General features: G+C 42.7%; 1 protein-coding gene across 13 annotated transcripts in view; it reads right to left on the reverse strand.

The window, feature by feature from the left end:
* UNC80 (unc-80 subunit of NALCN channel complex) overlaps nucleotides 1–25,506 on the reverse strand; it is a 125,495-nt gene that overhangs the window by 41,675 nt on the left and 58,314 nt on the right. For 8 of the 13 annotated variants that reach the window (XM_077181056.1, XM_077181055.1, XM_077181053.1 and 5 more), the window contains 17 exons: nucleotides 23,660–23,863; nucleotides 22,040–22,140; nucleotides 19,239–19,436; nucleotides 17,061–17,168; nucleotides 16,233–16,371; nucleotides 12,429–12,610; nucleotides 11,934–12,065; nucleotides 11,226–11,412; nucleotides 9,411–9,542; nucleotides 8,768–8,911; nucleotides 7,320–7,420; nucleotides 5,303–5,389; nucleotides 4,373–4,556; nucleotides 3,681–3,775; nucleotides 2,722–2,811; nucleotides 2,264–2,365; nucleotides 110–290 (listed from right to left, as the gene is read on the reverse strand). In XM_077181056.1, the coding sequence (XP_077037171.1) occupies nucleotides 110–290; nucleotides 2,264–2,365; nucleotides 2,722–2,811; nucleotides 3,681–3,775; nucleotides 4,373–4,556; nucleotides 5,303–5,389; nucleotides 7,320–7,420; nucleotides 8,768–8,911; nucleotides 9,411–9,542; nucleotides 11,226–11,412; nucleotides 11,934–12,065; nucleotides 12,429–12,610; nucleotides 16,233–16,371; nucleotides 17,061–17,168; nucleotides 19,239–19,436; nucleotides 22,040–22,140; nucleotides 23,660–23,863 (2,367 nt within the window). The remainder of the gene's footprint in view (nucleotides 1–109; nucleotides 291–2,263; nucleotides 2,366–2,721; nucleotides 2,812–3,680; nucleotides 3,776–4,372; nucleotides 4,557–5,302; nucleotides 5,390–7,319; nucleotides 7,421–8,767; nucleotides 8,912–9,410; nucleotides 9,543–11,225; nucleotides 11,413–11,933; nucleotides 12,066–12,428; nucleotides 12,611–16,232; nucleotides 16,372–17,060; nucleotides 17,169–19,238; nucleotides 19,437–22,039; nucleotides 22,141–23,659; nucleotides 23,864–25,506) is intronic. The other 5 variants (XM_077181061.1, XM_077181059.1, XM_077181060.1 and 2 more) reach the window with 2 other exon arrangements.

A 25,506-nucleotide genomic window follows, 5' to 3' on the forward strand; every position in this document is an offset into this window, starting at 1 on the left:
ACTCTAAAGCAGCACAGAACCTGAAAAATATAAAAGCTAAAACCTGGGGGATCAACTGAAACCTTTCTGCCTTGTCCAGCCCTCCAGGAGAGCTGCCAGGGGCTCATACCTCGGGGGTCACTGAAGAGCGAGAACTCGGCGTCGATGGCGCTGCGGGGGAAGGAGGGCAGGCGGAGCAGGTCCTCCTGGAGCATGGACACATGGGACTGCTTGTGGGCTGGAGGGATCTTCTGGGTCAGGGAGATCAGGAACAGCACCCGCCCCACCTCCTCCAGCTTGCGGGTGAACACCTGGCAGGGAAACAGAGACAAAGATCTACATTGGCCTAATCCAGAAACTTTGAAAATGCCCATGAGCAGGTTCATTTCTAGGGCTTGCTCTTGACAAGGTTTCTGCTGTTGAGATGACTCCAAGGTGTTAGAAAATCTTTTTTTCCCCAGCCTTGAGATTGAAGAAGAAAACAGGATTCTTTGGCTCTCGTTCTCAAGGTTGTTTATTTTATTTTGCTATAACATTTTTTCCCAGACCCGCCGAGGTGGCAGGTCGGGTTGAGGCACACTGACCACCCTCAGGTGTGGTTATCTTTTTATACTAAAAACTATGTGTATTTTATTTACAATAATTTTTTAATACTTATTACTTATGTTAGACAGTTTGTCTCTAAATTAATCTAGAAGTGCTACCATCACAGTAGAAGAGGCTAAGAAGAAGTAGGAGGAAGGATAGGACACACCTAAATTCTTCTACTTTGCTTCTTGAATCATCATTCTAAAACTCCAAAATTCCACTTTTCTACTTTGTGATAAATTCACTATCATTTATTCAAACTCTCGTGGTTTGTAACTCTTTGTACAAAGTTGGTAATTGTTTCTATGGGTTAAAATCGAAGGCACAGGTGGTTTTGACTCTGTGCTAAGGTTTTTGAGCTCTCTGTTAAGGTTTCGAGTCCTCCAGGGCAGCTGGAGGAATTTCTTAGGTTCTGACAGCTCTGATCCGAGGGATGCTGCACTCATGGCTCAGAGGATCACGGTGAAATTCATAGAGCTGGTGCTGTTCCTCTTGCCAGAATTTGTGTGCCACTGTTCTCCAGCCCAGGTCTCAAAGGTGGATTGTGTTTGTAAAAATGGATCTAACAACACGTTCAGTCTTCTGGAGGACCCGAAATGGTTGCGAAACAATTTTCCACTTTGCCATGGGTTTTTCTGTAGATTAATGTAAGCCCCAAGGCAGTCAGAGAAACCAACCCCAAGCTGAAAGCCACATGTTTGTATTTCCTCTCTTCAAGGCCCTAGACTAGAGTGAACAAGAAGCTGGAATTGCTATCTACCTTCTGGGATAAGACATCTGGCCATGGAAAGTATTTGTATAATTGTGAAAGAAAAGTAGCCAATAGAACAAAGCAAGTACTTTTCCAAGTAAAAAAGTACTTTTTTTGCTGCTCAGTGGTGGTTACTACAGTGTTGCTTTCTTTGCTGAAGCTGGATGCTTTCCAGCAACATCTTGCATGACTACAGAGAGGCTAGCAAATATGTGATACAAGTTTTACCTTAGAAATATTTTGGGCTCTGAGTGCTCTAAATATAAAAATGTGGAAAGCAAAAAAATGCCCTGACAAAAATGTGAAGCCCATTTAAGTATTTTTGGATCATGTAGAGCGTATTAAACTCATTTATTTGTGGGACACCTCCTAGAACCAGAGTAATTTCTGTCAGAGACACAACCAAGTTGATCCCAAGTAATTTCAGATTTTTAATGACTCTCTACTGACAGATGCAGCACATTAAATATTGTCCTATTCTGTGCCATACAAATATGAGATGGCATTAACTTTATTTTCCATTATTTTAGCTGCTAGTAGCTCTTAAGCGGCTTTATAGCTGCCTTTTATAACCACTCATGATGGTATTTTCCTACTCTCAGTAAGAACACAACTACAATAGCTGATTTTTGGCTACAAAAACACAACTGTAAATATTAAATGCATAATGCTTAAGCACATTCCTGCACATCCTTTTTTAAATTTTCTGCAAAACGATCCATTATAAGGAAACTGGCTGGACAGAGTTGGGGAGGGGGGAATTCACACCCCACTCTAATCTTCCTGCAATAATGTACAGAATATATGGATGGCCTCAAGGCAGATTTCATCCTGACTGCTACTTCTCCAGCAAAGCTTTTGATCTGCATGCAGCATGAGGAAAAGCCTTTAAAAGGGGAAAAAAAATATTTTCAGGGTTTGTTTCTGGTTAGAGGTATGAGTTACCTGTTTCTGAATGAGCTCTTGACCCTTTTCTGGATGCATCTGCACCAGGTTGAGCTGGGGAGAAACTGACCTCCGGAAAGGATAAATATCACGGACATAGGTCTGCCAGGGAAGGGAAAAAAGTGCATTTTAAACAAATGCAATCACTATGGCATCACTCAACAGAATGGAAAAAAGGGCTCTTTAGCCCTTCCTGAAGGGCAGGGGCTTTCAGACAGTGTCAGGCATCATGAAAAAGCACAAACAGAAGAGAAATTTGATCTGTTCCAAGAAAACTAGACATTCTTGTCCTCTGCCTCTCCCTCTTCTCTCAAATTCCAATCTTTCACCACACACAGGTAAAGATGTGATGCCCACAGACAGAACTCTATTTATAGGATGTTTGTTCTTCTCTAGATAACACTGATGTTTAAAAAGAAGCCAGATGAAAAGTCACACAAACTTGATCTTTGCCTCACCTTATTGTAATGAATGAGATTCCAACGCTTATCCATTAAAAAATAATGAGAAGACTGAGTTTCAGGTATGTTAAAAAACTCCAAACATTCCTGAAAAGAAAGAAATCAAAACATCCTGTTACTTCTTAGTTGTTTTGTACAAATACCACAACATCCAAAAGAAGAATATCCATCTAATAATTTATAAAGGCACAAGCATGCATGCCTCAATCAGACTGGCACACTGGTGTGGCTTTGATTATTTATTTCTTTTGTTAATCATGAAGTACCTGAGTATGTTTGTGACAATCAAGGCATGCTGACCTCACAATCCTGAAGACTGGTGTTAATTATCTTGATATCACACATATTTGTGTGACTGTATGAGCCATATGGGCCTGGGTATTTATCAAGATTTAGTGAGAAGTGGTATGCAGAGACACTGAAGTTCTGGCACTTCAAAACACTGAGATGGGATTCCCAGTAAAATTTAACACAATCAGTCAAACTGAAGGCTTTTACAAATCTGTTTTCTATGTGGCTCAATTAAAACCACCCAGGAATTTTTTGGCAGAAGGAGAAAGTGACCACATAATAGCTCCTGGATACCAAAATACTGTTGTGGCTACTGAGCCATCATTTTCACTCTGATCTTGATCAGTCTCTCCTCTCTAGTGCTGATAAACCCAAACATTTAAATGATTTGTGTATTTATCAAAAATATACAGCAAATACCCAGTAAGCTGCAGTGTCTCCAAATGTAGTTGCATTTGTGAGGTTTGATTTCAGAGTATTTCTATTATCCTTAAATGTGAGATCCTGTTTATTCCAACCAAGGTCCCCTGATAGGGAGACAGACACCCCTGTGAGCAGAATTTCCCTCCCTGACCCTGGGACAGGATGATCAGGCAGAATGGATAGCTGGCATGCAGGTATGGCTGGTAAATTTAAGTTTGTCCAGCTCAAACACTCACTCCTACCTTCAGCAGAGCCTCAAATTGTGTGTCCTCATGGACTGGTAACTGCGTGGGGATGTCACACTCATTCTGTCCGTGCACAACAAGGGTTTTTGTGCCTGGAGGAAGAAAAGTTGTTGCATTTTCCCTGGCCTCTTTAATTAACTCAATTTCAAGAGACTGCCCATGGAGGAAAAGTGGTACTTGAAATTCATTTGTGGACAGGCAGACTAAGTGAGTCCTGTCTAGAACCATTAAGCAGGGTTAACGTATTCTCACCCTTCCACAGTTTAATGAGAAATTGATCTGTTCTTAAAGGATGAGCTGACTTTAGCAGCAGCTGTCAGCTCTGAGGAAGAAACATGCAAAAGGTCAAACCTGTTTATCAGCAAGCTATCTCAAGCCTGAATGATAGAGTTTTACAATGATGCTCCTGCCAACCTTGCACAGCCCAACTGGCACAAAGCTCTGGGCTGAAATACTGTTCTAATTCACTTTCTGTCTGCTTCTTTTAGAGCTCTTAAAGTGGTTTTCTGAATCTCAAGGAATCAGCAGTAGAATTTACTGACTGAATACTCAGCTGAAGGAAAACTACCTTAAAATATGCAGCCATTTGTAAGAGGTTTTTTTCTGATCCAGTTCTGATGTATCTTACTTTTGGTAAAGTGGGCCATAGACTTTGAAGTGAAGGAAATTTAAAAAGTTATTTCTTATACCTGGCATTGAGGCAGTCACCAGCAGCTTCACTTCACACTGTTCCTTCTTCATGGTCTGTTTGAGATCCTTGAAGAAGAGTCCTTCAACATAACCCACCACTTCCCAAAGGAAGGTGAGAGTAGCAGAAATGGCATCCATGCCCCATTCACACGGAGTCCGTACAAAATACATGATCAATCCTACCTGCAGGTAATGAGAAAGAGGAATACCAGGTTGTACACACTTCTTAAACTGTGCAGAGTGCTGTATAAACACAGAATAACAGTATTGTTCTACCTTTCTTCATTCAGAGGGATAAACTCATTAAACTTTCATCCTGAAATTTTATATGTATTAAAGAACAATCTGCCTGCGCGATTCTTCCTTTTTTCTAGAGATGATGAGGACTGAGGACAAAAAGTACTCTTGCCTTAAGCACCACTGCAGATGAGGAGAAGGGAGAATATCTGCAGTTAAAGATTTCATATTTTTTATGCTCTGAAGTGCTGCCATGTGGACAACTCACAAACTATAGAAGGCTCCCTGGAGAAGCATACATCTTGTCTGCTTCACCTCCTAACTACATTTGTCCACAGTCTTGAAAGAAGTTGCTAGATCTGCTCCAAGAGGACTGTCTGTCAGCAAAGCACTTTCTGAACCCAAATTAAGTAAAAGAATTAAAGGTTTCTGGTGCTGGGACCCTTCTAATTGTTTTCAGCTCATTGGCCAAGGTTCAGTTCAGAAATCCATGACAGATTGCTTAGGGGTTTAATGAAAACAGAAAGGTTCCTTTTCCTCTCCCCAGAAGGCCAGAAAGCCTCATGGAAGCCTGTGTGCACCCACAACCAGGAGCAAGTATGAGCTATATAAGAAAAACTGAGTGCATTTATTGCACACATGAAGGCAGAGCAGAGATTCTGGGCTGCACAGTGAGCCCACAAGCTACTCACCAAGTAGTTAAAGAGGATATGAGATGTCTGGGCAGGAAAGTCTCCAATATTCAACAAAAGCTTCCTTAGCATATACATCAGCTCATCCTGGAAGAAAAGCAAAAGTTTTTCCTTCCCACCAAAAGTGAAGAACAGATTTCTCCCTTTTATCCTTTGTTGCTTTGTTTCCCCCCATTTTTCCACAGTGCCTTTTTCAGCTTTGTCTCTCAGTGCATGAGGTAAAACTATACACCTGTTACTGCTCCCAAAAATTGCAAAATAAGGCCCAGAGCACTGCACCCAGGCCAGTGTCTTTTTCCCATTTTACCTCAGAGAGGCCAGTACCTCCTGTTGCAATTTGTGCTGACTGTAGCACTAGTGATTGTGCACTGCTGTCCCTGTGCTTATCCCAGATGATCTGTGAACTCTGGTTCATCTCACCTCACCAGCTGTGGCTGTGGGGTGGGAGGAGTGGGCAGAATCTACCTTCCCTTCTTTTGGAGAGTGCCTGCCTTAAATGTAGGCTAAGATATTCCTCATGGTGTGAAGGGATTATAGAAGGGACAGAATCTCACTGCCAGGTGAAAAGAGACAGTGGTATCACAAATGTCTTCTTTGGCCCTTATCCTCCAACCCCACAGCAGGTTTGAGCCAATGTTGTAGGCATGGATATGCACAGGATAATCCATGCCAGGGATACACCTGTAGGGAAATACACCCGTTCTGTGTTCTGTACTTGTGGTTGTACGAAGAGATGGAGAAACAACAGCTTGCAATGGCTCAGAGGCCTCTGAGGTTGGACAGATGACAGCTTTCTTCTCAAAGGTACTGAACACACAACCTCTCTGACCAGAGATGGTGTGGATGCCCCATCCCTGGAAGTGTTTAAGGGGAGATTCAGAAGGTGTTTGTGTCACCATGATATTTTCTAAAAAATCCCTTTGCCAGGATTTCTTCTCCTGGCAAGATGAGAAGCCTCATGTTCTCCATGTTTTGCTCCTCTGGAATGTGATTTAGAGAATTGTTTACCCAGCATGTGAATTGTTTTTACTTAATGACCAATCCCAGTCTAGCTGTGTCAGGACTCTGGTCAGTCACAGGTTTTTATTATCAATCTTGTCTAGCCTTCTGATGTATTCCTTTCTCTTTCTTTAGTATAATTTTAGTATATGATTTTCTTTTAATATAATATATTATCATAAAATAATAAATCAGCCTTCTGAGAACTTTGGACTCAATTCATCTCTCACCTTGTCCTGGGGACCCTCAAAACACCCCAACAATTGGTGATCACAGGTTTGAGCAGCCTGGTGCAGTAAAAGGTATCCCTGCCAGTGGTGGGGGGCTGGAAGTAGGTGATATTTAAGGTTGCTTCCAATCCAAAAAGTTCTGTGAAACAGACACAACCTTCTGACCTTAAATGAAAGCTTTGTGGGCAATAGCAGAGAAGTCTCAGGAATAGTAAGTCCACCAACACCTTGGCTTGCTCAAGGAACAAAAGGACAACCTTTCCTGACATTTCTCAGGTTTAATATTCATTTTAGAGTCAGTTCTTAGGTAGTGGCTTGAAAGCTGAGGCCAGTGATACTATTGATATCATACACCAAATATGCAGCTGAGAAAGTAATATGGAGAGTCTCCCTGCCTCCTACATGGTCAGAACCAGCATGCTTTTCTTCCATAAATCTTGGATAAGCCACAGAGACACAATGCCACCCCATCTTTCAGAGAACCTGAATAGAGTGGCACGAGTGAAGGCAATACTGTCTATGCCATGTTCACTAAACAACTGCTCAAAGCTTGGCTGGGAGCAAAAGCATTGCTTAGAGCTGATCAATCAGCTGTGTCCTGTTTACATCAGGGGACAAAGACTGAAGCCAAATGATGGCATGCTGCATTATAATAGCAAATGTTCTTTCTCCAGTGGTGTCCCTGGAGTGCCTGTGCTGGCAGCTGTGCTCCCCTGCCCTGAGGAGCTGTGTCCCTGGTGTGTCCTGAGGAGGTGTGTCCCCTCCCTGCTGGCAGGGGCAGAGGGTACCTGTCGATTGCTGATGGTGAGCTTCTCCAGGAAGTGCCGCAGAACTGTAGAGGGGTCCTCAATCAAGCAGTTCCACAGGACCTGCTGAGCAACAGCACTGACTGGGAGAGAGAAAGGAAACCAGGTCACAACAGTCTCTTGGAAAAGCCACGAACTGCTATACTTAAAAAAAACTTTCCTATTCCTCTTCCTGCCTCGGTTATATTTTATACTGAACACCCAAGACACCATTTGATGCACTGGAACTCCTGGTAATCAGTGCAGTGATCCCAGTAATAATAATCACAGGTCTACTATTTCTGAACCTTCCCTAACTACTGGTGATACGACAGGAAGCCCTTCAGGACTGTTAAGGAATGATAAAGAAATAACTGATTGGATTCTTAACTCCAGATGGAAAAAGACCCAGCAACTGAGAGATATAAATTCGTTCAGTTTGTTTTGTTCATGCACATAAGTTCAATTTCATGGTGATTCATAGAATGATTTGATCTGGTGTTGGTGAACAGTATTAGATAGTCAGCAGGGAATTGTGTTGATGATCAACTCCCTGAAGTGCAATTAATTGCAATTCTCTGAAGGTCAACAACAACATAGAATTATTCATTATTTTGTTTTCAGTAGTCAGCTCCTGATCACAAAATCACACATACATTGTTTAGAGGGCTGGCTACATACAGCTAAAACTGAATACAAAATGTAACAGGAAGTTAAATGCACAACTAGCTGACATGACTAGCCAGAGATGAAGGAAGCAGAGCAGCCCACCAAGCCCATCAGGTATTACCACTTTCAATAAAACAAATACAAGGAAATGTACAATTAATTTACAAAGCCATCATAGGCCAATCACCAAAATGTTCAGGCTGTGTGTAGGTGGCTTTCTGCTTGTCATAGGAACACAAAAATATGAGTGGGAATAGATCTCCAGAGGTCTTCAGTCCTAGCTCTGCTTGGAGCAGGCCTGTCACCTACACTGGGTATGGTAACCACAGCTATGACTAGCCAGGGTTTGATAACCCCTGTGCATGGAGAATCTACAGAAATTAAGCTCCTGGTGATTAACTTCCTTCACCATTTCTAAACTGAACTTCCCAGCTTGTAAACTCTAAGTCAGTGTTCTTCTAACTCTCTGTTTCCTTTGAATCACACCAAACAAGCCTAGCTCCTACAAATACTCCTCAAAGAACACTTGTGTTAGGCCTCTTACCATCCTTGTATCCCCCCACTAAATTTTTTCAGCTTCTCAATACTTGTTTTTAATTAGGGGCTTTTTTAGGGTCCCGAAAGGGCAAAAGCCTCTCAATGCCAAATACAAATTATGAAGAAAATAAAAAGGAAAACCCTACAAAGGTACATTTCTATTACAAATCTGCATTCAAACACTTTTGAAAGTGGTTCTGCCATCCTTAAGCAACAATCCCATGAAGTTTAATCGAGGTCAATACCAGCTACTCCATCCTCCCGGACTTCTCCATCTTCCATCAGATGGACAATGGGGAGCACTGCTGCACAGATGCAGGCTGGAAACACAGCCTGGGGTGGCTGGGGCACGTGGTGGTTTGGAGTGTGCTCTGTAGTGTGTTCTTCATCTGGAGCAGTGAGAGGAAGAGGAGTTAGGGAATACACTGTGCTGCTATCCATGCAGGTTAGATAAACATTTATGTTAGTGGCTCTACACACAGAACAAAGATCAGAACACTGTTCACTGTGCAAGCATGACAGGTTTGCTGCTATTTCAAAGTAGAAATAGAGCCTCCAGCCGATTTCTTGATCAAGAATTTTCACTGCAAATATGTAATTTTTCAATTTCCATTTCTTTTCTTGTAGGCAACCAGTTCCTTTTGCTAAAATCTCTTTTTTTTTTTTTTTTTTTAGAGTGCTCCCCGTAGCACTACTCTCCAAGCAGAACACGAGAGGCAAGAGACATCAGGGGTGAATAAAATAATGAAGGGCAGTAACTTATTATAAAGGAGCTCAAGCTTGGGAATATATTTGGCAAAAGGGAACACCAGAGCTTTATGGGTGAATAGGAAAGGCTTCCAGTGAATGAAATCCTAGGAGGGAATGCTGCAAAGTGAGGTCACCCACCTTCTGCACTGACTGCTGAGCGCACTGACCACACAGAGCCACGGCGGAAGGAATAATTCCTGTGGGAGGTGCTGGAGGTGCAGGACGGGCTCACAGACAGGCGGCGGGAGGCCAGGTTGGCAACTTCTTCTACTGACAAAGAGAACAGGAAATGTCAATCCAGATCCAGGCTTCAAGGAAGCTTTTGAAGGACAGCAATTGCAACCCAGTCAGAATGCTGAAGAGTCAAGTCAGGTAATTTTGTCAGGAGAGACAATTTAAAAGCTCTGAAGATCAGTCAGAGAGGTAATTTGCTCCTGCTTTGGGAAACAGCAGAACATTGGTCCATAAGAGTGTTCAGTGCTCTGGTGCATCACATTTTAACAGAGAAAACCCTGAAAATCCCTGGGAAAAGCCCTGAAGAAAACCCTGAAAAAACCCTGGAAAAAATCCATTAAACCCTAGAAAAAAAACTCTGGAAAAATCCTGGAAAAACCTCTGGGAAGAACACAGGAAAAACCCCTGGAAAAACCTCTGGAAACAGCCCTGGAAAAAAAACAATAAACCCCTGGAAAAAAAAAAAACTCTGGAAAAATCCTGGAAAACCTATGGAAAAATCCTGGAAAAAACTCTAGGAAAAACCCCTGAAAAAACCTCTGCAAAAGGCCTTCAAAAAAAACCTAAAAAATACCCCTAGAAAAAGCCCTGGAAAAACATTGGAAAAATCCCTGGAGTAATCGTGGGAAAATCCTGGAAAAACACCGGGGAAAAACCCTGGGGAAAAAAAAAAAACAAAACAGGAAAATCCCTTGGAAAAACCTCTGGAAAAAAAAACCCTATAAACCCCAGAAAAAACACTCTGGAAAAATCCTGGAAAAACCTCTGGAAGAACACAGGAAAAAACCCTGGAAAAGCCCCTGAAAAAACCTTTCCATCCACTCCCTGTTAGCCATCATTGTTGCTGGTGCTCAGTTTTTCTTAAGAACTAGGATTTCTGCTCACAGATTTTCCAGTGTATGCTTAGATCTCATCTACTCTCTACTCACCTAATGGCACATACCTTGGAATGCCTTTAATGAAGTCTTTGTGCTCTGTTAGCCTGGGCCAGTAAAACTCCTCACCCACAGACTAAGCTTATTGTGACTCGTGCCATGCAACTTTGGCTGACTCAAAGTTTGGTACTGAGCTTGATCTGGTCACCTGGGCTCCCCCAATATTCACCACAAAGGTAGAAAACCCCAGGGGCAATTCAGTATATCCTAAGTTCTGTTTCTTAAGACAGATACAGCCCTGTTTCTTAAGACAGATACAGCCAAAGAGCAATTCCTCCCACCCTTTAATTATTAAAGAGTTAAAGTTAGGAAAGATGGATTTCGTTCCTAGTGTTGCATATTCTCTTGTGTTAAATCCTGCAATAAACTGGGAGCTTTGGGATGTTAAATGCTGTCAAGTTCCACTGAAGTTGGGGCAGATGGAGTCAGTGTCTTTATCACCCAGTAAGAACTCAATATATCCAAGGGTTTGTCCCTTTTTTTGTACTAATTTTCAAATACACTTTTTCTCAATGACTTGGACTCATCAACAACTGGATGTGGGTTGGGACCTTCCCAACACTAAAAATCAATTTTCCTGGACATCATTGCCCTAAGCAGTGCTCCATAATTTTCAAACATGCTTTTTCTCAATGACTTGGACTCATCAACAACTGGATGTGGGTTGGAACCTTCCCAACACTAAAAATCAATTTTCCTGGACATCGCTGCCCTAAGCAGTGCTCTATGTTTGTGGGAAATGCTCTCAGGTTGCTGGAATGCAGTTCCTGGTCCCAGAGCACACCTTCTTCTTCCTGCTCAGAGCTTGGTGTACAGGATGGCTCGTAGCAGGCCTCCTGAGTGATGGGGATGGCAGTGATGAGACTGGCTTCCCTGCCCAGGCGCTTCTTCTCTTCCTCCTGCTGCAGGTTCTTCAGGATATGCTCCGCTCGCTGATGGGAACGGGACACAGCTCGGGCAGAAAACGACTTCTGTTGGGAGCAAGAGAGAAGAAACAAAGCCTGAAGCTGTTAGGTAAGGTGCACACAGATTTTTCTGACAAAGGCTTCACCTCAGTGATGTTCAGCAGCTCAGTTTCTAAATATAAATCAGACTAGTGCCAGCTGAACAGAGATTCACCAGGAGAATTATTGGAAATAAACCAACAATAAGCTTTGGTGCAAACTCTTCCCAGGAGACACCATAGGAACCAGTGCAGACTAAATTGTCTCTCAGGCAGTTCTAGTGAAAAAATCTTCCCTTGGAGAGAGCAGCTGTGTGCTCCCAAGATCCAAGTCAGTGTCTCTCACAGGGATATGAGGTGCAGTGCAGTACCTCAGTGAACAAACAGAAAAGCTTGATGCCCATGTAGAAAATTCTGTGTCCTACGTGACTACACTAGATTTTTCCCAGCTGGGAAAGAATCTCAGAGGTTAATCCACATATTTTGGCTTAATTTACCACACATCTCTCCAGAGAAGAAGCAGTGCTTACTCTCAGGATGTCTGCTTACCGACTGATCTTCATTTATAGGATCCTGCACACTGCCACTGCACTGAGGGACCCAGGGAGGGTCAAACATTGGCACAGATGGCATCCCCAGCACAGGAGAAGGCAGAGTGAAGTTTATACTTGGAGGAGGAATCTAAACAAAACCACGAAAGACATTTTGTTACAGCAAACTATTGTCAGTATTGTTAATCAAACATGAACACAAGTACCCAAGGCATAAATTAACTCTGCCAATTTTTCCCACCTCTGTATCTCACTCGACTGAAGCGACATGTAGGACATTCATCTTCTCTCATATTTCCTGACCTGAGTCCCCATTTTATTCTTCCTATTTTTAACAGGACTTCTCCATATCACCTCCCCCACTAGTCAGAGTTATACAAGCTTTTTTTCCCTAAACAGAGTTTCAGGAAATTTCATGGCAGTCTGTCATTACACATCTATCCCACAAGGCAAGCTGTAAATATCATCATTAAGCTTCATGTGTCTTATCTACCTTGAAGATCTGCTGTGCTCCCTCTTCCATCCTTGGCCACACTTGATATCTGAACCTCCAGAGTGTGTGAAATTTAAGGATGGCATTCAGTCTTTGCACTGTTTCTGGGTGATGGAATTCGGACATCAGCATGTCAGAAACAGCCTCTGGTACTTTCACAGCACACAGCAGGAACATGGCAGCTGCAGGGAGACAATATCTGATCACCTGTGTTTCTCAATAATGTGTTTACTTGGCAAGGAAAAACTGCTGGTGTACAAACCCACACCAAAAGAAACCCCATAAACAGGATCACCAATCTACCAGGCCTAGAAAAAACTGTATTGCTTCATGAAACCAAGCACGTGTGATTCCACCTTTTGGAGCCACACAGCATTACAGTTGAAGCTTGCAAATTCTTCTGGAAAACCTGCTTTTTGAAATAGAGTACATCTTTGATCTTCTCAACCATGACTTGTTCAAAATAAGAACATCTCTTGAAGTAAAGGGACTAATTGAGTTTGGCTTTCAAAGGCTCCACTTCCAAGTGATTTCTGTGTTGATTAATTAAGGCTGATTTAACAGAAACTCTGCCTTTAGCAGAAGCTCTGGAACAGGAGACAGAGCCCCAGTAGAAGTCACGTGGATATTTTCATGGGAAAAACCAGATTTTATTTCAGTTTGGGCTCCATGCAATGATCCCAGTCTGTCTCCAAGACAAAGGAAAACATGCAAAACAGCATGATGGTAGCTGAGGCAGGACACTCCCCAATACCACAGAAAAGTTTATCTAGCCTGTCCACCACCTGGTGAACAGCTCTGGACATCCTTCCCCCTCCTCCATGAAGAATTGAGGTGACTCAGGCCAGATAAAGGTCAAGCAGAGTCATCCCTGGTACCAGGAGTGCAAATTCAAATAAACAACTGAGCGTAAAACAAGATGGGAGGAAATAAGCTACAAACTCCTGACTGAGAGACAGCTTTACAATTTATAAAAGCTACACAAATTTCTACAGAGACAGAATTTCCTACACACTCCATGAATCGTACAGGGGATCTTCTCCTGCAAGGTCAGATGTGACTCCACAGATACTTTCCCTGGGAATTGAAAGGAGAGATGCCATGCTTACCCCATCACCAGTTAGGTGGTAAGTACATTGGATTTTAAGCTGTACCGTTTCTTTCCTAGCTGTAATACAGGTACCTCTATTGTGCACTGTATGTTCCCTACTAGTAGGTTCTTTTTGTTTTATTCCTGTGTAGCAAATAGTCTGTTTAAAATATTATCTCTCTTTATTTTGTGTCTATTAAATAAATCATTTATTCTATAATGAACCAAATCAGCCATTATTAAAGAACTTGAGAGTGAGAGTGGGTTTTGCTGGCCATCCCTATAAAGCCTTCTACCAGAGGCCTGGGCAAAAGGCAGGGACTTATCTAAGCTCCCATCTCTATTTGTAATAGTTGCTTCAATGGATCATGTTTGAATATAAAGAGACATTAATGAAAGTACACACTGATGGAGGCCAGTGAATGCAGATGGATTCTGAGGGGCACTGCAGGAGGCAGAAGCAGAGGGATTCCTGTTTCTGTGGGAGCTCAGAGGTGTCAGAGAATCCATGGCTTCCTTGACCAGCAGCTCACTGCAGAGCACTGAAGACAATTTCTCTAGATTTGGTGGCTGCTCCTCCACAGTAGCAAGAAGACATTTGCCAATGTTCCTTCAGTGCTTATTCAGCAGGTGCCAGGCCCCAGAGCAGTGTTTGTGGGAGGACAGGACAACAAGGCTGCTCTCTGACTGCCTGGGCTCCTGGTGCTGCTCAAACTCTGTGGGGACCTCCAGAGAGTTCCTTCTGCTCTCTGATCTTCTCAAACTATAACAAGTCTTAGTAGGACACATGTAAAAGGGTGAGTTCATTCTGAAGCAACCAAGAACAGAAACAGAGCCTTGGGAGAGGTCAGCAGATGGTGCTGTAATACATGAACAAGGCATTCTTTTAACCCATCTTCTTTTTTTATCCAGTTTCTCTATAGCAACACTGGGGTTTTCAGGGTTTGACCTCAATAAATGCAATTTATGCTTGGGCTGTATTCACCTGCTACCAAAAAAAGCTACTACAGACCCTCAAATGGATTTTAATCCTCCCTGCAGGAAAGGGAGAAGAAGGAAGATGTATTTTAGAGGCTGCTTTGGAGCAGCAGCCAGATAGCACTCCTCGTCCCATTCCCTGTAGCCCATGCAAATTTTTTATTAGAATCACAGAATCATTAAGGCTTAAAAGGACCTCTAAGATCATAAAGTTTAAAAAGTATCCAAAATTATTCCCTCAGAAAGGGACTTGAAGCAGGGAAAGGAGTACTGCATCAGGCAAATTATTTCTTCATCTGAGTCCATTAAATGAATATCCTATATAACATATAGGCTCTTCATTCTTCCTGTTGTCCTAACAGCATCTGTTACACATAAATATCTCACTTCAGGGACCAAAACTGGGCATTTAAGTGCTGTGTTCCAGGTAATTGTACATCATGCTTTACAGTAGCATTAATACTTTGAATTGCTAAGGAAATACTTCTTCTGACACATCCTGTTTATTTTTTCACAGCTGGTCATTAGGTCAGTCAACTTTTGGCCAAGCAATAAACTCTGAACCTAGATAATTTCCATGGGAGAAGATCCAAGCTCATAGCAGAAACATTCTTATTACTACTTTGCAACAACATATATGACTTTATATTTTATTGTAATAAATTTCATCCCAGGTGCAGAATTTCCAAGTCCTATTTTCACAGGTATATGATGTCCTAATCATCTGTCTTAAAGATACCTCTCAACTATGTGTCATCAGCAATCATCTCTGTACTTTAAAACCAAGTGGAAATGGAAAATTTAGATAATACCATACAATAACAGTACTTAATGAGCAATAACAGTAATTTAATGAGCAATGCTGCTGTCTCCAAGCAACATGGGAATTTTCCTTTCAGCCTGACAGGAGCTATGACTGTCATTCCCTGTGTCAGTTTTGGTATGGGCTCTCAATTAGTACTGATACTTTAGGTTTTAGCTTTTATATTTTTCAGATTCTGTGCTGCTTTACTATGTAGGACTGAGCTTCATATTAGGGGATGGTGAGCTCTCTGCACAGAGCAGGGAGACAAAACAATTCCTTCTCCAGCTGGGGACCAAGGACAAATGATCCAAATCTCAGGCCCAAGAGCATGAATAACGTGGACTGAAGAGCGAAAAACAAGAAGGATGGGACTGCATGGGCTGGAGCTGTAATTGGACAATTAACTCCAATATGCAAATGGACCAGAACTTATAAAAGTGAGAGACCCCCGTGACCAGTTGTCCATTTTGTGACCATTTTGGTTCATCTTGGGTGCAGCCCTGGCTGGGCTCTTGTGCTGCCCAAGGTGCATCCATTGAAGCCTTTTAATAAATCCCTACTTTATTCTTTAACTCCATCTAGTCTCTGCTCCAGGTCAGCCTTCACAAGGCATCAGTACTAACATTTCCATGAGGCAACACACAGAATGCTTCAGTAGACTCTGGACAGACTGAATCACTGTGTTTCATCTGCCTACAAACCCAATTGAATACAGATACTAATTTTAATATTCTCCAAACATGCACCACATGCAGGGCCTCAGAGAGAGTGCCCTCTTGATCCTTCTGACCACCTCTTTTCCTCAGAGCACACAAAGGTCTACGAAAACCAAGAAACACCTGGTGCCATTCAAATTCCTCCACTACAAAACTGCCAAGTGCTGTGAGTTGTGCAGCCACAGCAGCCACCCTGAGTGGTGTGGTTGTCTCACCTGCTGCCCCAGCCATGTGCTCATCCACGCTGAGCAGGAGCTCCCAGGCTGCTGGCTGGATGTCCCCGTACATCTCCTCGGTGAGGATGGGAGCTGCCTTGATCAGCAGCGACAGAGGGGCCGGGGACAGGCTCATCACCTGCAACAAACCAAGCCATGCCTTAGGGCTGACCAAATTATCCACAGGGGAGAACACACTCAGTGATTTTACCCTGGGTTTGGTCTGCAAATTACCCACCAATAACTTCTAGGTTCATCCATTTCTGAAAATGCTCCATAGATGGGACATGGCCTTCAGCCTATACTAAGAGGGCAGTGTTTCCAAGCTAGAGTCTTTTGCTTGTCTCTCACATCACCAAAACACCAAAAAAGAGGACAGAAGGAAAGCCAAACTCTCCCAAAGTGGTGCACAACCAGCAATACAGGTCCATTAAACTCTCACTAAGAACAGGCTGTTGCTTCTTCAGGAACTTTGAACAAGTAAGTAGAATGAAAACAAACACTGTAAACTGACAGGCTGCAGTTAAACATATCTGTGAATTATTTGTTTTTTTGTATCCTCAGCTCTGGTGCATATGTCACTAAGGAAAGCCAGAGATACAGACTGATTTAATGGTAAATATTTAAAGGATTCTTTGACCGTGTTTCCCTAAGAGGTTTAAATTTAGTATTACTCAGATTGGGAAAAGATATAGGGCTGAACTGATTGATATTCAGGAACAGTTCTTCACATGGGCTTGTAGATCCATATATATTTTCCCTCTTGTTGCATTGTAACCTGGCACCTATCTATCTGCCTCCCTAACTAGCATATGGCCTAATCAGTACCTGATTCCTGATGTATTTTAGCATTCCAGAGTCCTTCTTCCCTTCCAAGTTGATATCGATCACTCTCTTTTTAAGAGAAGGAGTTCTCAAGCATGACTTGTCTGAGCACTGGAAGGAAATAAAAACAAAGTGGAGTTCACTTTTATATTTCTTAAAATGTGGAAAAGGTGATTATGTACAAGAGGAATTTCCATATACTAGAAACCATCTGGTACCAGAGCTGTAGCACAAAGCCTTCTTCTTTGCTGGCAACAGGCCTAGGATCAGTGAGACAACACATTTCATCCAATTTTCTTCTATTTTTAACAATGCTTTTCCTAATAAAATCTTAAGGCAGGAGACAGTAAACCAAATGAACAATGTGAATGTTCTCTGCATAATCTTCACTGGTGGCACACCCATGTATTTAGTTAAGTAGGTTAGAGGCAAAAAGTCTGCAGCTTCTCGCTAAAAAATTACCAATGGAAGTGTTCAGTGCACAGAATTATTCCTCTCATGCAGTCATAGAATCATTGATGTGGGAAAAGACCTCTAAAATCATTGAGTCAAACCAGTAGTCTAATGCTGCCAAGTCCACCACTAAATCATGTCCCCAAGTGCCACATCCTTGCTTTTTTTTAAGTCCTCCAGGGATGGTGACTCCACCGCCTCACTGGGCAGCCTGTGCCAGAGCTGGACAAACCATTCAGAGAAGAAGTTTTTTGTAATATTCAATCTGAACGTCTCCTGGTACAACTGAAATGGCCCTGAGGCCATTTCCTCTCAGTCATGTCCCTTATTTTTTTGGGGCAAAGCTCAACATCCACCTGGCTGCACCCTCCTGTCAGAGAGTTGTGGAGTCTGAGGAACTCCCCTTGAGCCTCCTTTTCTCCAGGCTGAGTTCCCCCAACTCCCTCAGCTACTCCTGGTGCTCCAGCCCCTTCCTCATCTCCATTCCCTTCTCTGGACACACTTCCATGTCCTTCTTGGACTATGAAAAACAGCAAAGATTGTCAATTGCTCTCTGGAAGAGAGGACTGTGCAAACGCCCTGCATGTCTTTGTAGGAGACTTCCCTGCCTCTCCAATTCTTTCTTGCTGCTGTTTCTTAAATGCTTTGATGGTTTGATGTTTGATGAAATGCATATCTCTTGCAATTCAGAGTTAGAGATGAAACAAGCCACAGAAATGCACAGTTCTTTTGCTACCTTTCATGAAACATACCAGCTACTCATCTCTTGCCTGCCTTCTGCAGAGGAAATAGTTCCCTCTCTTTCTAAACAACTCTTGCTTTTCTGTGCTAGAGGAAAAATGTGAGGTTTACAGTTTTTAGGAAAGCAGAAACATTAGCTTCTGTTTCACCTGCTCTGTGCTTTATTCCAGGAAAACTTCCCTCAATTTTCTAACTTGACAGGAAATAAACAATCTCCTGGTTGATGAAGAAACATAATGAATTTTTCCCCTTCATATGCCACTTCCAGCCTGTTTACCCAGCTGAAAGCTTCATGACAGTTCCATGAACACTTTTGTTTTCAGTGTTACTGCAAAGCAGTTGAATGGCTCTACCATTACAATTATTCAGGATAACTGTAGTCTGTTTCTGCTGTGGTTTAACTGTTAGCACAATTCAGTTGGTGCCTGGGTAGGCACTTCAGTGGAAATACATTTCTGCTTTCAGGAAAGTTAAAAGTACACTTTTACATATAAAAAGGCACAAAGTTGTCTGAATACCCTGCTGAAATGGTCATTAAAAGGAGACAAACATTAAAGATTAATGTGTACAATTCTTGGAACAGCTGAGAGCTCAGACCTAAAAGAAAGAAACTATATAAGATTTTACAAGAATTTCAAGAGTGATTCTTACTAACAGACAAGAAAAAACATGAACAAAGAGAGACAGAATCCACAGGATAGTAAGTAGAGGCCAGAAAATAGCATTAAAATTGAAGTCTGGTTGTAAGCTTTTGAAATGACCTTATCAGCAACTAAGATTCATCCCAGTCAATACAGATGACATTCCTTACATAATGCTGAATGACTTAATTCAGCATTCAGGGTTTTTTTACAGCAAAGCCAAGCTTAGAAAAACCTGTATTCATTTTGTCATGAAAGAACCGTATGAGTACATCACGCAGTTTTCCAAGGCAACGTGACGTGTCTGGACCAACCCTAAAACATTCTGCTTTTTCCATTTACTCACTTCTTTCTGCTTTTTGCCTCTTGCCACGTTGTTCAGAGTGCTGTTTTCCCTCAGGGAGTCCACTGTGTCCCCATAGAGCAGTTTGATGGCGCGGACAAGGCGAGCACAGGAGCGGCTGTGGTGGAGGTAGCAGTGGGGGTGACAGTAGTCAATGTGTGTGCAGATGAAACTTTGCTGGTTGCACAACAGGATCATAACCTGGAAATTAAAGCATAAATAGTTACCTAAAGAAAATGGAGCTACACAGGCAGGGACTGGGACAGTCAAGCCAGCTTTTCCTCAGCCTAGCTAGGGAGGTGTGAAGCTCAACACTGCCTTCATACTGACAAGAGGCTTGCAAACCAGCTGGGCATGGTTAAAGAAATATTAGTGCCAACAAAGAAAAGGAACAGAGCTGCTATAGATGCATGTATTTGGCTGGTGGCAAGGTTAAGGGTGAGGAAAACAGCACCCTCTCAGTTTGCAGAAAAGATATTTTATCACCACTCTGAGATGAGAGCTTGGACTGGAAACCGTCAACTGTCCAATTGTTATTAAAGCTGCAAACCCACCATGCCTGGGGTTAGTTTCCTTCAAGGGGTGCAGAGGGAAATATCTCAGTATGCTCTCAGGTAGAAATAGGCTGTGTCAGTTGCTCTGCATGTCATTGGGCAGATCCATCCAGCCCAGCTCTATGGTAGCTGGCTCAGTTGCTATTTCTATTAGTGTTGCCATATGGCAGCAAGGAGTAGTAAAACTTTCCTAGAAATCAGGTAAGTATTTTGGAATTTAGCTATTCTGAGCCCTGCTCTGCTGCAGAAACACTGGTATTAGTCCCTAAGCTACTTAATTAAAGATAGCTCTGGCAAGTCTACCCTTGAGTGACCACTCTCTGGTGTAACTCAGATGGTTTCTTGCCAGAGGAGCAAAGCTCAGCCCAGCAGTTCTTTGTACATTAATCTTCACGTTACACACAAAGCCAGACTCTTATTACCACTGAGGAAAACACACAGGCATCTCCAAGCCATTCATACTGTAGGTCTTAAGAGGCCTTTACGAATCTTTGTGTTCCCCCTACAATCCAGTGCAGAATTACCCAGAACTACCAGAGGAAGCTATCCCCATTTTCCATCCACTGTGTGTATGTCTGTGCATCAGCAGTCTGATGGCTCTCTCTCCAGGCTGCCACATCATTCTCAACCTTAAAATACTGAAGCTTCTAAAAATGACAGCAGCTTAATCTAAAACAAATCTGTGTCATGTTTGTGGGATTCCTGTGTTTGCCTCCTTGTTCTGGCCTCCTACAATTTTGGGGCCAATCAAGAATACCTCAATATTTGTATCAATGTGCAAATTGTACAGCAGCACTGTAGAGCTTCTACCAGCCTCTGGTCCACTCTTATAAATTGCTGTAATGTACACTGACACAGAGTGAGGACACCAGGCTCCCTAAAGGACAGCTAAAGGAAATATTGGTGCCTTCATAGCAGCAATTGGGACCAGTGATCCTTTGGAGTTGTTTGCTTGTGGCAACTAAGTAAAGCAGGCTTTTGTTTTGCCTGTAGTTTTAGTGACCATCTACCCACACCTTCTTTCTAACAAATGGAAAAAACAATAGCATTGTCATGTAATATTAAGTATTTGTGTGTCATTAACTGTACCAGGTGATTTTTCAAATTTTCCTTTCTCCTATGCAAGCTAATCTCATGTAAAGTGAGACAAACATCTCAACTTTCTTTCAGAGTTCATGAGTTCATGTGAAAGCAGCCTCCCACACTGAGCAAGGGCACCATGGTGTATTTTAAGCTGCTAACCAGGGAAATTCCCTTATCCACTACTGATACAGCATCTAATACATACACATGTCTAACACACTCAGTTTAGTACACTGGAATTTCCAAATGAGGTATAACCATTACCAAGAGCATTAAAGTACTAAAGAAAGCAGGCTAGTGCAGAGATTGAGGTACTAGATTGGAAGACATGGCATTCAAGTTCCCTGCCCCGCCAGACTCATCTGAAAAAGAAAACTATCAAAAACTTTTTCTGACATCAAACTATTAGATTAAGCCTATTTTTGCCCACACCCCATAGGAATGGGGCAGCTGAGAGCAGCCTATGTGAAATACCTGGGGAAAAAAATGAAGACATCAAGTCAGTATTGAAAAATGAAGATAGTAAGTCAGATATCAAGCTGTCATTCCCAAAGGCAACTCAAAAGTCAAAGGGTGTCTGTGCTCACACAGGACACCATCAATCATGGCACAGCAATGCAGACTTGCCCAAATGACTTCTGGCAAGTCTAAATCACAGAGATTTAAGTCTAAGGCACAGAGATTGCCCAGAGGGATGCCTTAGACCCTGCATGACCAAACCACACCTGCACTGTTGTACTCTCTGAATGCTGCTGATCAGAGTCAAGAGTACACAAGGCTCTGTTGGCTTACATGAGCAGCTTCTGAAATGCCACTTCCCAGAAGCCCAGCTCACACTGCAGCCCATTCTGTTGCTCTCCCTGAAACACACACTACTGGCCATGCTGGAGATAATGTACTGAGCTAATGTATTTTTCAGCTGGGGCAGTATGGCTGTCCCTGCACACCTAAGGAGAAAACAAATCAAATATATGAACTAGAGAGAAGGAGGTTTAATTACATTTTAGAAATGGCAAACACACAATTTCCAAAGGTCGCAGCTTGCTTACACTTGAGATCCTTTAAGCTAAATGGGAAAAGCACAAACTGTGATCTGGTTTTTGCCAGACAAAGGTGTTTTTAGTTGAAAGTGCCATCCTTGGAGCACTTCTGGCAGCTTGTACTTACGTGCAGCCAGGACATATTCCGGTGATAGTTCTCCTCCATGCCCGTGCTGCTCAGTACCTCGGGTTCAATGCTGGGCTCGCTCGCGCTCCAAGGGCTCCCTTCTTCAAAAGAAAAACACCCAAAAGGTTGTTGTTTTTACTGCTCCCTATGTGCTTTAAGACTAGGGACAGCACTTGTAAGCCAGGCCAGCCTTGTGGGAACAGATGAGAGTACACAGAATGTGTCACACTGGAAAGACTGCACCTGGACATCCCTCCCCAGTCCTGTGCTGGCTTGACACTTACAAGAACTATTTGGACTTGACCCATCTTGTCATTGTCTCTCCATTTTATTTTTTTTTTTCCTTTAATGGAAGGGAAATGGATAATCCAAAACCGTCATAAACAAATTCTTTGCACCATTCAGATGCTGCAAATGGTTGGTTTAGTGATCTGCATTGACTGGGCTCTGTGGTTAAAAACGTCAACAAAAATCCAACCAGAAGTGGCATCCAATCAGAAATGCCAACAGGAAAAGTCCCTGCTAATTGCCCATAGAAACTGCTAATGTCATGGGGATGAAAGGGGAAAAAAATCCTGATTCTAGAACACTAAAACACTTCAGAACTCAGCCAAGGGAGAGATTTCCCTGAGAATTTCACTGACCCCTGTGTGTCTCCTAACCACTTCATACCCTATGGGCCTCCTATAAAACTAATACTAATGATATTAGGGCTTGGCTGGAAATTACTTTTAGTTTACCCTTTTTCTCTTCTTTAAGTGAACTGTGACTCGTCAAAGTTTACAGAATTGACAATCTCACTCTCCATGTTCTCCTACTGAAGCATCTTTTGGGCAACATAAAAATGACCATTAAACTTGGGAGATTATTCCAGCTCCAAATGGATCCACAGCTTTTGGTTAACACCAATAGTGAAGGGAAACCCTTTAATTCAACTGTGATGGAGATTTCACAGAGTAGGATGCACATCTTGTTTCCATAAGATAAATGTACAGACATCCATCTTTTAAATACTGAGGAAAGCAGCTGCAAACCACAAAAATAGATCTATATGCCAGTATGTAGAAATATAGTATGCAGCATGTGAATGTTATGTTCTGCATATATGAATACATGTTTTACATGTCACCAGACATGCTTATGACATCATATCTGACACAGAATATGAAGTACATGCCTAAATATATATGTGTTTATATATAAATATATACACACATATAGCCAATCTGTTGCTATGGACAATTAAAATATCATATATACATATCACCTCATGTATTCATGATATCCTGTGATTTAAGGGTGTGTGTGTATGTGCATGTGCACAGGTGCATGTGCTCCCCTACAGACAGCAAGCGTTCAGCTGGCAGGCCAGCATTCTAAGAGCTCATGCTTTAACACAGTTCTGAACTGACAATTTGTGCGTGGAGCTGACACTGCACCCAGGATTTGTACCGTGCTCCTCCCAGGCCCTGGTCCAGGCAGCCCCTGAAGAGAACTCTACATTTTTCCTAGCCTGCAGAGGTGGGGATCTCTAGTCATATCTAGCTCTGCTGGGATCACATCAAGAGTTTAAGGTCCTTCCTAGTGTCCCCTCCCTTTCCACCCACTCATCTAAGTTACCTATATCAGTGACAGTGTCCCTGCTGTGGGACAGCTGCAGCTCCTCATTCTCAGACTCTGAGTCCTGCCGTGATAACTTGGTGCTCTTTAGGCTGCCGGCCCGGCGAATGCTGGAAAGGGAACCCCCCTTCTTCACCCGGAAACTGCGGGTTCCTTTAATCTGGAGCAAGCGGGAGCCTCCTATCCTGATCTTCCTGCTGGGAACTGTATTGAAAGAATAAAAGAGGACTTTTTTCCCCTTAATTTTTCCCCATTTAAAAAAGAAAGAGATGCTGGCCCTCCCCGCCCTCCCAGCCCTTTGCTGCCAGCCTGATTTGCAGCGTCTTCTGCCAAGGAATCAGAGTGGGGTCAGAGGCTCCTCCAAAGCCAACGCCAATGCAGCTCGATCAATCGGGGAGTTTAAGATGCTTCACAAAAATGTGGTCAAAACCTCAAATCCTGGAGATCTGGTACATCACCTCAGGCCTTGTCTGTATTTGGAATTAGCCCTTGTTCAACCACCAGCAAGTAGAGTCATCTGCGCTAACAGAAACCCAAAGCGTGGACAAGAAAATCCTACAATTCACAACAAACTGAATCAATTCCTGCCAGGAAGCAGGATCTGCCCAATGGATGTGAATTGCATTTTCTTTGCCAGTCCTTGGAGTTTACATTAGTGCAGCATCACCTCTTGCTATGGATAGCTGGCTGAATCCCAAGCATGAACAAGGCACCTTGGACAAACCTATTTTCCCACGGGCCTGGGCTCTGTAAACCTCCCTGAGCTCTGCAGTAGGATCAATGATTTATTTATACAAGAGGGGAGTCTGCTCCAGAGGCTAGCACTCAAGGCTTCTTTGAAGTGAGGTTTGCATAAGTCCGTGTCTCTGCATGTTACTCTTCATCATTAGAATGCTTTAGAGGAAACATAAGCACGTAGATCTTCTCCTTCAGACAAATCAGCAGCTTTCAGGCATTAACAACATCCACTGACACTCTGCATTTTTGATGAGCACAGACATGGAATGGTTCAATGTTTAAAGCACCAACTGTTTGCACTTTCATTCTCCTCCTAGTTCAAAGGCAGTACATGGCAGTATGTCAGTCCAAATGTTGCAACACTCAGTCATTTTACTACAGATCTAACCAGGCAAGGCCACGTGTGATCAATTACCTTTGGTGTGTGGTTGGGAACCAACAGCACAGAGCTTTTTGGATGCTATGGGTAAGCAGAATATGTAAATGGAATTGTATTTTGGCTTCAGGATAAAAACAAACACACCTTTACTCCTGAGATTGCCCCCAGCTCCTCCAGAACAGAATTCCCACTCCCATTTCCAGTGGCTAGCATTCTGGTCAAAGGCAGCTGGATTTTTTGGGAGCTACCCCTCAGTCCTCACAAATCAGTTGGCAAACCTCTGCTGGGTGACCAAAGAATCTCCCTCCAAGTGACCATGCTAAGTTCCTCAGCAATCACTACTGCTTGAACAATGTTCACGTCAGCTCCACGAATCCCAAACTGCTTCAGCACATGTAACTGCATTTCATGAGGTCTGCAGAATCCCATTCTGGCACCCAAAGAGTACATGTGATCATCTGAGAACCTGCATCTACCTAGCTGTGGTGTCTGCATTTCAGACCTACCTGGAGCAGATTCTATACAGTAAACCCGTGGTTTTTGGGGAGCTGCTAAGCCATGCCTGGGGGGAGCAATGAGAGCAAAGTTTTTAACACTCCAGAAAAACGAAGGGAAACAGATTAGTACTCATCAAAGAGCTTGAGATAAAGAAACCCCTCACTGCAGGCAAGCAAAACTTAGTTACATTCACACAACAATGTTTTCTTATCTAGGAAAGTGTAGATTATGA

The sequence above is a fragment of the Agelaius phoeniceus genome, chromosome 7 (genome assembly GCF_051311805.1).
Source record: "Agelaius phoeniceus isolate bAgePho1 chromosome 7, bAgePho1.hap1, whole genome shotgun sequence".
NCBI classification, from domain to species: domain Eukaryota; kingdom Metazoa; phylum Chordata; class Aves; order Passeriformes; family Icteridae; genus Agelaius; species Agelaius phoeniceus.